We start from the raw sequence: 12653 nt of genomic DNA on the forward strand, positions 1-12653 counted from the left end.
TGTTTATAGTTTTTTGAAATACATGTGGATGAAAAAGTGTGTGGAAATATGTATAATGTTGTTTAAAATGTGAAAATGTAAGTTTGAACTTGCCTACCAAACAGGCCCTTCTCACTCCTATTGCCCTCTATTCTCCTCTCCTTTGGCCCAATCTAAATATAGTGTTATTCATATTTTTAAAAAGAGAAATAAAAGATTAAGGGTCTGTTTAGTAACATTGTTTGAACAATAGTTTTCGTTATTTAAACAATATAACACGTATTTCTACACTACTTTTTTATCCATACATATTTTCACAATATTTAAACAATGTTACTAGAACAATATTAATAAACGAGCCCTAAGTTATCTCATTTCTATTACTTGACAAGAAAGATTTTTCTTAAATGAGACAACTTGACGAAGTTAATATACTTAAAATAGACTACTAAAATTTAAGAAAAGAACTTCACTTTCAAGATAGTGGAAATCCCAACAGAACTTTTCTCTGTAATACTCTAATTACACTTACGTTTGACCAAATGATCTTTTACAATGGGCAATGGCAGCCTGAATTGATGTTTCTTTCGAGTATAATTTATTCTCGCTTGGAAATCCATTGTGAAGTGGGGAGGACTTGATAGAAGTTGGGCAGCTTCTAGTCTGTCTATTTTTGCGACCAACGCCCATGCTTATAGCTTCTACAGCACCTTTTATTGCGTCCAAGTTTATCTCCAGCACTCTCGAATATTTCTCACCAATTGGTAGAGATTTTTCGTTGTCCTTACTGATGTTGCGACCCTGTTCCTGATTTCTTTGTATTAGCCACTTGTCGAAAGGCTTAACTAGCCTCTCTTTAGACTTTTTCTTCTTGTGATCACTGCTGCCTGGAGAAGATATAACTTGGCGGGATTTCATAAATGTTGCTAGCAGGGTTCGGACATTCATGGCTCGAAACTTGATAAAGAGCTTCATGATGCCACCACTCATTGTTGTTCTGTTATTTGATGTTTTACTGGTGTTGATCAAACGTGAAAGACAACAATTCAGTGATCACATTAAAATTATTAAACATCTGTTCTAGTAATGTGCGTTGGGTGCCTAAAAATATAAAACTAGAAGATAAATATAATAATACTAATAAATCCAAAAACACCATTGAATTAGCACATCTTAAGTCCTAACCAAAACAAATAGGTCCGTCCCCGATTGTGGCAAACAAAATATCGGCTTGGGTTTGTTTGAGAGTAACCAGAGCTGTCATTTTTTTTTTTTTTGATAATTACATGAAATATTCATTTAACTGAAAACAGAGGTACAACTGAGAGAGCATACAACAACTGGGAGGAACAGCAACAACAACTACACACCACATGATGTAGCAAATGTACTTTGGAGTGTGGAGTTCAGATAAATTAGTATGATATATGTATCTAATATACAAACAATAGAATTTGAAACTAAAGTCATCCCGTCTATAATGATTGCTTTTTACCTTCAGGTTAAGGTATTGATAACCATATATCTTGTCAGTAGAATTAATCAGAGCCCCACAAATAAATGTATGGTGTATCTTACCGTTGTTTATTTGGATTCAAAATCCATAATGCTTAATATAACTTCTTTTACACCTTGTTAATGTGATAATTTGCGATTGGAGTATTATGAATTTCACATGCATCTAACGCTAATCATACTTTTATCAAACAAGAACCACAACAGTTGTAGATTGTGAAAATTTTGCTTCATGGACATATTGATAACAGAAATGAAAAGACAAAAAAAGTTAGAGGAATGCATGTGTTAGTACCTGCTCCCTACCAGGTCCCATTGATAGGTGTCGATCAAAATTTGCTGGTTTTTCTGGGGAAGACAATTTTCCTCATCCAAACTGAAAGGGAGCGTATTGACTTGTTCGTTGACTGCTGGGAACTCTGCCCCTTGTCTAGCTGCAGAATTGTGAATACCCCAAGGCTGAGGAGACACATGCGGTACTGGTGGACCAGTACTACAAGTTTCTGCTGAAGAACAACTCAAAGTGGATGATGATGATGAACAAGAAGAAGGGGTCTCAATTATTGTGTGTGTCTCAAAGCCAAGGTCTTGAATTTTGGTGTCGGTCAAACTATGGGTGGGGAGTTCATTGAAGACAATATTGGGAGATGAATATGAAATTCGCAATTCGAATGCATCAGCCTCTTCATCATGCTTGCCATCTTTATGATCATCATTATCAAGTGCTATTTCAATGTATGATTCATCATCATCATCATCATCGTTTCCACAATCTTCCTCCTCGGAGAAAAATGACACAGCCGTGTTGAAGTCATAGCAGCTAAATGAGAAACTTTCTTCTAACTTTGAATCTCGAGACAAAATGGAGTTTTCCATCACAAATTAAAATCCTTTGTCCCAATGGATGTCCAATTTTTGCTTATATTCTTTCATCAAAACATGAACGAACCAAGCTGTAGAAGCAAATTAATTCACGAGAATCTATCAACAACAAAAAAATTGACAAGAATATGGGGTAAGTAAATTAGGAATTAAAAGCGTGGAAGGAAATTAAGGCAAAGATGAAGTTAGAATGCGTGCGAGAGTCCCTACCTAAAGTTAGTACTTCTCATGAAGATTAATGGTCCGGATCAGAAAGTGGACGGTCTCCATTTAAGAGTCATCAATTTGGATCCACTATAGATTATAGATAATAGAATATAGATTGTTGCCTTTTATTATTTTGTTGAAGGGAACCACAGACTCTCAAGTCTCAATGCGGTCCAATGTTGAATTCTAACTTCTAATAAAGCATGCAAATTAGTATAAGTATCCAATTTTTGTTGCTTTCTGCTCTTCCATTATATTCAACATTGTACCAATACGTGACACTGACGTATGAGCCCCACCTATTTACTTTTATAATTGACAATGTTAATTGAAATTGATCGGATTTTTGGGTCCTTGTCTAAAGAAAAAAAAAAAGATGAAACGGAATGAAATTTTCTATACTGGCCAACCAAGTTAAACTTCGCATTAAATATGGTTTGCATGTGAACCTATAATCTTTTATGTTGTTAATCTAATATTCTAGTAGCTCATTCTGTGATCATTCTCACCTTTTAACAAATTAAAATAATTTTGGATATTTGAGATTTTAAAAAGGTTGGTGGTTCGACCCCTAATCTTTAAGAATAGATAAAATTGGTTGCTTTCGAAATCCCTTTACATGTACTCCTGTTTTTTCTTTTGTTCCTTATTTTACTTGAAGTTGCATCAATACACATGCTTAAAATTTTGGGTTTAGACAATATAAACCTTAACTCATTATCAATCAATTCAGCAAAAAGAGACTCATTATCAATAAACATTCTTACAAACTTCTTTGCAGGTTGCTAATGAATCGCTTTTATCACAAGACTTCAATATTCCTAGGGTGAATTGGACTGATGTAGTTCTTAATCTAATCCTCTAACGGGGAAAGGATGCAACCAATTGAAAACTTTTGTGGTCTCTGCCTTTTTGGTTTCCTATCCGAGAAAAAATTTTAATTTGTCTTTCTACCGTTGTTCAATATTTTCACCTTGAACTTAATTAAACAAACTCTCTATATATTATTTATAAGGAGGAGTACAACGTTATTGTACTCTTAGAATATTAAATAATTAGTCATTGTTGTGTTGTTATTTAATTAATGCGTATAAGATTGTTACTAAAAAAAAAAAACAAAAACAAAAACAAGTTCCACATAATCTGAGATATAGGATTATTTATAATTCTTCAGCAAGAAGGAGAGCGTCCTGCTCCCTTCTGAAAGAACTTGGTCCTTAGATTAACTTGAGAAGTCAAAGTAAGCAATCCCCGTCCCAAGGCCAAGAGTGATGCTACATTGCTACTCAGGAAATTAATGGGCACTGCTTCTTAATAGGAAGAAGATGGAGATTACAAGACCCGGCAATTGATGCATGGTGTTTCAATGGTACAAGACGTAGTGGTTAAGTAAAATTGACAAGTTCTATATGCTGAATAACATGAGCCCATTTTTTTAAATCTTTTTTTCTCAATCTAATGTAATCTATTCTATTATTTTATATTTGTAAAATGAAAACAATTCCTTGATCTGAGGGATCGGATTTGGAGGGTACTTCCATGGCGCAAATATGAGAATGAGATACAGACGAAAACACAATACATGTAAGAGCCGTGTCCTCCTCACCTGCGCAAATTGTTAATCTCTCTCAAAATGAGGGGTTTGTTGGGAGCCTCTTCCAGGTTTATCGTGAAAGAGCCTTGACAACAACCTTATTCATAATCTACTACCTAAGCTACATTTTATATTTTGTTCTAGGCAATATTGACCAACTGACAATGACATTTCTCTCTACTTTCACGTTGAGTGGCACCTATGTATTGGTTGTTTTGTTCAATTCAGGCAATTGGCAATTAGGAACTGGTAGAGAAGTAAAAGTTTTTTTGCATTACTAGGATGTTCATGTTGTGTTGATCACTCAGCTGGAAGATGCAATTGCTGGTGTTGTGGTTTTGGTAATATTGTTGCCCATGACTTGTGTGTGTCTATTAGGTTGTCAGTCATTCAATTAGGATGAGATAGCCATTAACGAACCAAAGTGAGAGAGTGTGTGTGTGTTTGCGTTTAGCCTTATGAAACCTAAACTTTGCTAATAAACAAAGATTAGCTACAAACCAGTTTGAAGTAATTTCTTTCAATCCAACGTAGCGAATTATAAGTTTATATAACTCCAAACCAATCTGGAGTTATCTCCTCCAACTCATTATGTGACGACTTATAAGATTATTTATATGCATTATTTAAACAAGTTAGGATTTATTACAAATAATCATGTGACTAAAATTATACATAAATAGTCTCTTCAAACAGCACATAATGGATTTGAGGAAGATAATTTCAAGTCTATCTTAAGCTAAACTTTTTTTCTTTGTTAAAATGATCAATTTTTTTCAAAGTAATTTATGATAATGAAAAGAGCTTTGTGATAAATATTTTTTGTATTGGCATCATATAATGCTTTACCAAAATCTTTCCATAAAGTGATTTATGGGTATGTTTGGAACAGAGGGATTCCAACCACCTCGCCTTTCCTCTCCCTTCATTCAAATATAAGGTATGACTTGTTGAGTCGGAGAAACATAAAGGATGTCATTATGACATCAAATAATGTGTTATCCATCTCAAAAAAAAAAAAAATTTATTAGACTAATATATGACATTGAAATTTCGATTAAGACTTACCATGACAAAGGGTGTTACCTCAAAATCCTAATATGTTACCCTCACAAAGAGTTTTCGTAAAGTAATTGGAATTCCGTCACAAAATGTATCTCTTATGGGCTTACAGCACACCATACCACACCACCTTAGCAACCTAAAAAGTTTGCCACTGCGTTATAAGAATTTGATCCTTTCAAATTCTTTTTTTTTCTTTGTTAAAATGATTAATTTTTTTCAAAGTAATTTATGATAATGAAAAGAGATTCATGATAAATATTTTTTGTATTGGCATCATATAATGCTTTACCAAAATCCTTCCATAAAGTGATTTATGGGTATTTTTGGAACAGAGTGATTCCAACCACCTCGCCTTTCCTCTCCCTTCATTCAAATATAAGGTATGACTTGTTGAGTCGGAGAAACATAAAGGATGTCATTATGACATCAAATAATGTGTTATCCATCTCAAAAAAAATTATTAGACTAATATATGACATTGAAATTTCGATTAAGACTTACCTGATAAAGGGTGTTGCCTCAAAATCCTAATATGTCACCTCACAAAGAGTTTTTGTAAAGTAATTGGAATTCCGTCACAAAATGTATCTCTTATGGGCTTACGGCACGGCACACCACACCACCTTAGCAACCTAAAAAGTTTGCCATTGAGCTATAAGAATTTGATCCTTTCAAATTCTTTTTTTTCTTTGCTAAAAATCAAGGTTTTCAGACCCGGACCATTTATTGAACCATAAAAGGGAGAGGTTCAAGGTTTTTGAGGTCGAACCAGGGTCGAACCGTGATGACATCATAATTAATTTAATAATTAATTAAAGCCTAAATATAGATATTAAATTTATAAAACTAACAAAATTGACAATATATCTATATATGTGAGGGAAATTTAATGATTTTCAAGCATATATTTAATAATTAAATAAGAAAGTTAATAAAATAAAATAATAACCATGAAAACATTAAAATTTATGATTAATTTTTGAAGTAAATTTGAATATCTTTAATGGATTTTAATTATAATTTTTTTTATTCCTTGTAAGAGATGGATAATTTAATTAAGTAGAATAAAATTGTAAAAAAAAAAAAAATTGCTAAGGGGTTGGACCGCACGGTTCTCACCGGTTCGTGCGGTCCAACCCCGGTTTTAGCGGTTCACGGAATTAACAAAAAATTCGGTTCTTTAGGCTTAAAAAACCGGTTTTCATCCCGATTTTTGGTTTTCACAGTCCGACCTCCCGGTCCGGTCCGGTTCTGAAAACTATAAAAATGATCAATTTTTTTCAAAGTAATTTATGATAATGAAAAGAGTTTTGTGATAAATATTTTTTGTATTGGCATCATATAATGCTTTACCAAAATCTTTCCATAAAGTGATTTATGGGTATGTTTGGAACAAAGGGATTCCAACCACCTCCCCTCTCCTCTCCCTCCATTCAAATATAAGGTATGACTTGTTGAGTCGGAGAAACATAAAGGATGTCATTATGACATCAAATAATGTGTTATCCATCTCAAAAAAATTATTAGACTAATATATGACATTGAAATTTCAATTAAGACTTACCATGACAAAGGGTGTTGCCTCAAAATCCTAATATGTCACCCTCACAAAGAGTTTTCATAAGGTAATTGGAATTCCGTCACAAATTGTATCTCTTATGGGCTTACAGCACACGACACCACCTTAGCAACCTAAAAAGTTTGCCATTGAGCTATAAGAATTTGATCCTTTCAAATCCTTATTGTGGGTTTTATTTTTTACCCAAAAAAAACAAAAAAAAAAAAAAAACAAACAAACAAACTTACTTGTATCTATTAAATCCCATTGTATCTATATCTATTGTGTGTATATATATAAACATTTATATATGAGTATGACCTTGGAAGATGGTCGATCGATGGACATCATTTGGTAACATTTTCAGGCCCATCACCATCTCCATCTCTATTATATTAATTCAAATAAATGGGCATGGTGCTCTTGGCCCATATACTTTCCTTTCGGCATACAGAAAATATCTTGCTTTTAGAGCGTTAAAAATAAAACCTTGATTTGAGTAAAATTAAGAAAACCAACAATAAGTCCACTGCATTGTTTATTCTCTTCTATCAAATATTTGCATACTTTATGGTGTGCCAATAAGTGTGTGTATATATATATAGGATCCGGTTAATGTGTGTCCATATTAAGCCATCCATTTTTTGGAACATTTTTTCGAAAATTAAAAAAGTTGTCAATACATTTTCAATTCCCAAGAAATTTTTTCTAAAAATGGTTAATTATTGTGTGCCCTAAGGGCACACATTAGCAAAATCCATGTATATATATATATTGTTTGTACGTATGGAGTGTGAGTTCCCCTATTTGTAAGACATCCAAATCCAATACATAAAATGTAGAATATACTAATTTTCAAAGAACAATCGAAAGTTATAAGGATAATTTCAGAAATTAATTAATTACCCAACTACTTTAATTTTGACAACTCACTTGTTTTCAAAAGCTAATTAACGGCCTTCTTATAAGTTTTCTTTAGTTTTGTCAAGTATATTAAAAAACATATTGTTTTGTTTTTTGTCCCTTTAAATTTCTTTTGAAAAGTATATATAAAGTTAAAAGAATGTAAAAGTTGAGACTTGGATGGAATTGGTCAAGCAATGCAGGTGAAGTCAAAACTCAGAAGTCGTCGTCCCTTGTTGAAATTAAGAAAGAAAAGAGCTCGTGTTGAGAAAGTGGAAATGCAGTTAGACGTCTTTGTCGACTTTAGACGAATTCACACACTCTCTGGAAGTTCAGAGCTACGACAATCTAAACCGTGTTGCACACTACTTGTTGGTCAATTAATTGTGTTCCATGAAATTAAAACTTCCAATAATGTCAAATATTTAGAACAGTCCTAATATCTCTTTCATTGATTGGATCCCATCTATTTCTTATAAATCACATCTTATCTATACATGGAAATTTTTATATCCACATTTATAAAGTTGTACTAGTGTACGCATGTATCTGAAGTGAAGTCAATGCAGTAAAATTGAAGAAACGAAAAATGAAGACAAAGTCAACACCGAACCCCAAATAGGCAAAACACTGGGCATGAACATCAAGGATCAGTGCACAATTCAGGAATTAACAAAGAGGCTGATGTGAAATTTGATTATTAGAGGGAAAAAAAAAAAAAAAAAAAAGTAAGGTACATGTTGCTGTATTCAGCAAAATTAAGAAAGGTACTTGTTGCTGTAATGGCATTAGGATACAGATTACAGACAAACACTAAAACAAGAAAATGCTAATGATTGATTAAATGCATGCAAAAGCATAGAATTACACGTTGCAAAAGGAGAAATGGTACTAATTAATGTGTTAAAAAAGAAATCAAGAGCTCCGAACGAGAACGCCACGCATCATATCCTTGAATTCAAAGAAATCAACCCGGCCGTCTTGATTGCGATCAACGGAGAAGATCATCTTCTCAACTCTACCAATCTCGTTCCCTTCCGAGAATCCAAGCTTCCGCAAAACTATTTGCAATTCTTTAGCGGATATATAACCATCTCCGTCCTCATCAAACACCTTGAAAGCCTCTGACAGGTCCGAATCCTCCTGAGACATAGTCTGATGATTATTTATCTTCTGATCTTCCTCGGCCCCGACATGATTGACCATGTGGTCGTCGCATACAAAGTAGGTTTCATCTAAGGATTGGTGCAATGAGATGAAATCTTCAAATCTAAGACCTTTGTTGCCCGGTTGAATGAAGGAAATGATGGTGAATTCAAGCTCGGAGAGGTCGGTTTCTAAGCCAAGACGGTTGAGGGCACTGCTAAGCTCATCAACGGTGATGAAGCCATCGTTGTTCTTGTCAAAGAGATCGAAAATGCGGCGGAGACGGAGGGTATTAAGACTATCGCAGCGGAGGCGAAAGGAGGAGGTCTTCCTGGTGAGTCTGCCTTTGGAAGGTGGAGTTGTGCCTGCTGTTTCCATGGCTTAATTATTAATTGTGGAATGGGGCAGGCGCAGCAGTCACGCACACCCACACGCACGAAAGGAGGGGAAGAATGATAAGAGAAGGAAACGAATTTGAGCTAGTGTTTGTTTCTTTAAGGAGAGGTGGTGGTGGTGGAGCTAGCCTAAGGTGCTCTAGCTATATAATATGGGAACATGCGCGTTTAGCGGCCAACGGGGTTGTTTCTTAATTTGGTTGCAGACCATTTCTGATATGTATATATGTATTTCATATCCAGTTGTTATTGGTAATCACACAAATACGACCACCACTAATTAGTATAATAAACTACGACAACTAGTCATCCATTGCTTTTGAAAACTAAACTAGTTGAATTGTCCAAGTCCAACACCTCACCTCACCTGTTACGTTTTATTTTGCTCTCTGTCTTGTTCCACCTCCATTGCTTCTAGAGAGAGAATTATGCCTAGACCTGGTAAGTAGGACGGTTCAATAAAGTTCAACTCAAACAGAAAAGGATCCATTCAACCTGTAATTAATGATTTGTATTTTTAATTTTCACTTTACCAAAAGATTATTATTATTTTTTAAATTCCGTATATCTTTTTTTCTTTTTCTTTTTCTTTTTTTTGACGACCCGTATTTCTTTTTCTTTCAATGCAAATGCAACAACAAAACGCTTAAAGATAAAAGTTAAATTTAGTCTATAGTTTGAAAATTAAAATTTATAGTCTAATAATTACACAAAAGAAGAAAAGAAAATGCGTAAAAATATTATACATAAAGAGTCTATTTGGATACCGTTTATTGCTGAAAATTGAAAACTGAAAACTGAAAAAACTGTAACAAAATAATTTTTAAATGTGTGGATAGCACCGTGGAATCCAGTTTTAATGAAAATTTTGCTGAAAAAAGTACTTGCGAGTCCCGTGAACAGTACATGGGACCCACCATCCAAAAATGCATTGCTAAAAACGCGCAAAACACGCTTCCCAAATGGGCACGAAATATACACTAGGATATGCCTATTGTAAATGCTAGAATGTGTAAACTAATTAAACTATAAGGCTTGGCACCTGATATAATTTTAATTCAATTTTGTAAAAAATTCTCCTCCTCCACTATGTAACTACTAAAAAAAAAAAAAAACTAATTTCTCAAAAAAAAAAAAACTATAAAAAAAACTAAAATAAATAAAAACCTATAGGATTTAGTCTATTTACACCATAGGCAATAACTATAGTGTCTAAAATAAAGATTTTTAAAATAAATGAATAAATATAAATTAACTTCTTTAACCCGAAACAATTAAGAACCATTATTTCCTGTTATTGCTAAAAAATAGCATGGTCCATCCCATATATATAACTCCATCATTACGACCTTATAAGGATTTTTTATGTTATTATTATTGTCAAATGAATCCTATCAACCAAAAAAAAAAGTTATTGTCAAATCAATGGTGTAAATCCTCTACTTTTTAAAACAAAAACACACACACTCACACTCAAGGAAGAGGCAATGTGGTTCTAACTTCTAATAAAAAGGCATTTCATAAACTCTACTTAAAAGTTATAGTAACTTTTAAAGGAGTATGAGACAAGTTATGCTACACACAATACATCATAATTTAAAATATTCACAGTATATATATTTATGTCCATTATCACAATTCCAAGATAACTGTGTAACACCATAAGGGCACCCATTATCAAGATCACTTGTTTCATTTATACCCCGTAAATTTTCTCCATATACAAATCAATGATAATGAATAATTATGGCTAATTTGTGTGGGAATTGTGAAATTTGAGAAGAGAATTTTTTTTAAACCTGAGATAGAATTCTACTCTAACTTAATGTAAGTGTATGTATGTAAGTTTCCTTCTAAACACTTTGAACCCCAGCCCTTCCCCCTCCCCCCCCCCCCCCCACTCCCCTCCCGCACCCTACAAAGTACAAACACTTATACTTATGGACAAGGATAGACCCAGGATTTCAACCTAGCGGGGATCGGAGTATAAGAAAAAAAAAATTCCAAATAGGCATCCATATAGTATTAACAAATTATAAATATGCAAAATCGTTATTTCTTAATTCATTAAAATGCAATCATCTACCAATAAAGACAAAAAACAAAAAACAAAAAAACAAAACAATGTTTAAAAAAAAAAAAAACTAGGCTAGCTAGGATTTTTATTCGAGTCCAAATTTGGTAAGGATGGGGTGTGAAACCCATGTTTTACACCATCTAATAAGAGATTGTCATATTAGCATTTTACATAAAATTCAATACATCCTACTATACCTAATAACATTTCAATAAACTCCTAATTTAGTTAGATTTATATATGGGTATTAGAATTGATTAGGTGTAGTTGTACTTATTCTTAAATATGTGATAAGATGATGTAGTATGTTGAGATTGAAGGGTAAAACATAAGTTTTACACCACATCCTTACAGAATTTAATCTCTTTTTATTTTATTTTAAGTTAGAGCATTCATAATAGTGGTGCTAAAAAATTTAGATTTTAGCACCTCAAATAGCTAATTTTTCTTTTTTACCACCTCACTTTACAATACTCCTAACATCAAATGTTCTATTTTTTACCATTTCATTTAAAATAATATAAACAGCTCATTAAAATAATAAAGAAAGAGAGAGAATTTGAGTTTTTTTAATTAAAGGTAGAGAGATAATCTTAATAAAATATTGTATTTTATTTTTAATAACTTATTATAATCAATTGGTATTTATACCAGTTGTAGGTGTGATAAGCCTAGTAATATATATCTATATATATGTTGGGCCAGGGGCCTAGTCCAAGGATGGATAAACTGCCATGGGAGTCCATATTAGTGAATGAAGAGATGGGGTTTAGTCATAAGAGTCCAAGAAGGTGGTCTAAGGAGTAATGCCTCCACAGCTGAGCAAAGCAGAGGTCCGAAGGTGTAGTCGACCATCCAGGGCAACGTTCCGAGTGATTCTATTGATAAGGATACATATCATAAAAGCACAAGACAGAGGGAAGCCATGAAATATCTAAGAGAAAGCTGCTACCATCGCATTGAATACTCTGTAGCTAACTCTCTGGCCTCATTAATGAGGAAGTGATATCTGAACAGTAATTTTCAGCCTTACAGCTACTCCCAAAGACTTCAAGAAGGTACTGATGGGACAAGAATCAACACCAGTGATCTAATCTACACGTGGAGGGTGGAGATGAAAGAAAGAAGATAGTATAAAATAGAAAGAAGACCCTGAGGGAAAAAGATCGAGAATTAAGAGAGAAATATTGTAGGAATAAGAACTAAACTAATCTCCTCGGATTGTGCCGAGGACAACTTTCTTTACATAAAACTAGTCTATCTTTACTTTCTTGTCATCTGGATCCATTATAATTGTTACCCAACTCATTAAAGTCTAGTTTTCTAACCCAC

The 12653-nt window shown here is 33.4% G+C and overlaps 2 protein-coding genes across 4 annotated transcripts; both read right to left on the reverse strand.

The window, feature by feature from the left end:
- Positions 1–411: 411 nt before the first annotated feature.
- On the reverse strand, positions 412–2752 carry LOC126692605 (uncharacterized). Of its 3 annotated transcripts, none has more exons than XM_050388271.1 (3): positions 2587–2752; positions 1790–2447; positions 412–994 (listed from the first exon to the last, which is right to left on the reverse strand). In XM_050388271.1, exons 2-3 carry the CDS (start codon positions 2368–2370, stop codon positions 508–510), a joined length of 1068 nt encoding a protein of 355 aa, XP_050244228.1. In that variant the 5' UTR covers positions 2371–2447; positions 2587–2752; the 3' UTR covers positions 412–507. The 3 variants fall into 3 exon arrangements, with proteins under 3 accessions (XP_050244228.1, XP_050244227.1, XP_050244229.1); XM_050388270.1 differs by having other exon boundaries at positions 1790–2475; XM_050388272.1 differs by lacking the exon at positions 2587–2752 and having other exon boundaries at positions 1790–2572.
- A 5699-nt stretch (positions 2753–8451) lies between these two features.
- LOC126692606 (calcium-binding allergen Bet v 3-like) lies at positions 8452–9495 on the reverse strand. The gene has a single exon (XM_050388273.1). It carries the CDS (start codon positions 9225–9227, stop codon positions 8619–8621), a length of 609 nt encoding a protein of 202 aa, XP_050244230.1. The 5' UTR covers positions 9228–9495; the 3' UTR covers positions 8452–8618.
- Between the last annotated feature and the right edge of the window lie 3158 nt (positions 9496–12653).

Source organism: Quercus robur, chromosome 7 (genome assembly GCF_932294415.1).
Source record: "Quercus robur chromosome 7, dhQueRobu3.1, whole genome shotgun sequence".
NCBI classification, from domain to species: domain Eukaryota; kingdom Viridiplantae; phylum Streptophyta; class Magnoliopsida; order Fagales; family Fagaceae; genus Quercus; species Quercus robur.

Excerpts from the sequence above, each read along its gene's own strand:
- LOC126692606 (XM_050388273.1), bottom strand. The coding sequence starts at position 9,227 with ATGGAAACAGCAGGCACAACTCCACCTTCCAAAGGCAGACTCACCAGG.
- LOC126692605 (XM_050388271.1), bottom strand. The coding sequence starts at position 2,370 with ATGGAAAACTCCATTTTGTCTCGAGATTCAAAGTTAGAAGAAAGTTTC. Across the intron at positions 995-1,789 it reads TGGGACCTGGTAGGGAGCAG|TAAAACATCAAATAACAGAA; the intron begins GTACTAACACAT and ends GATCAACACCAG.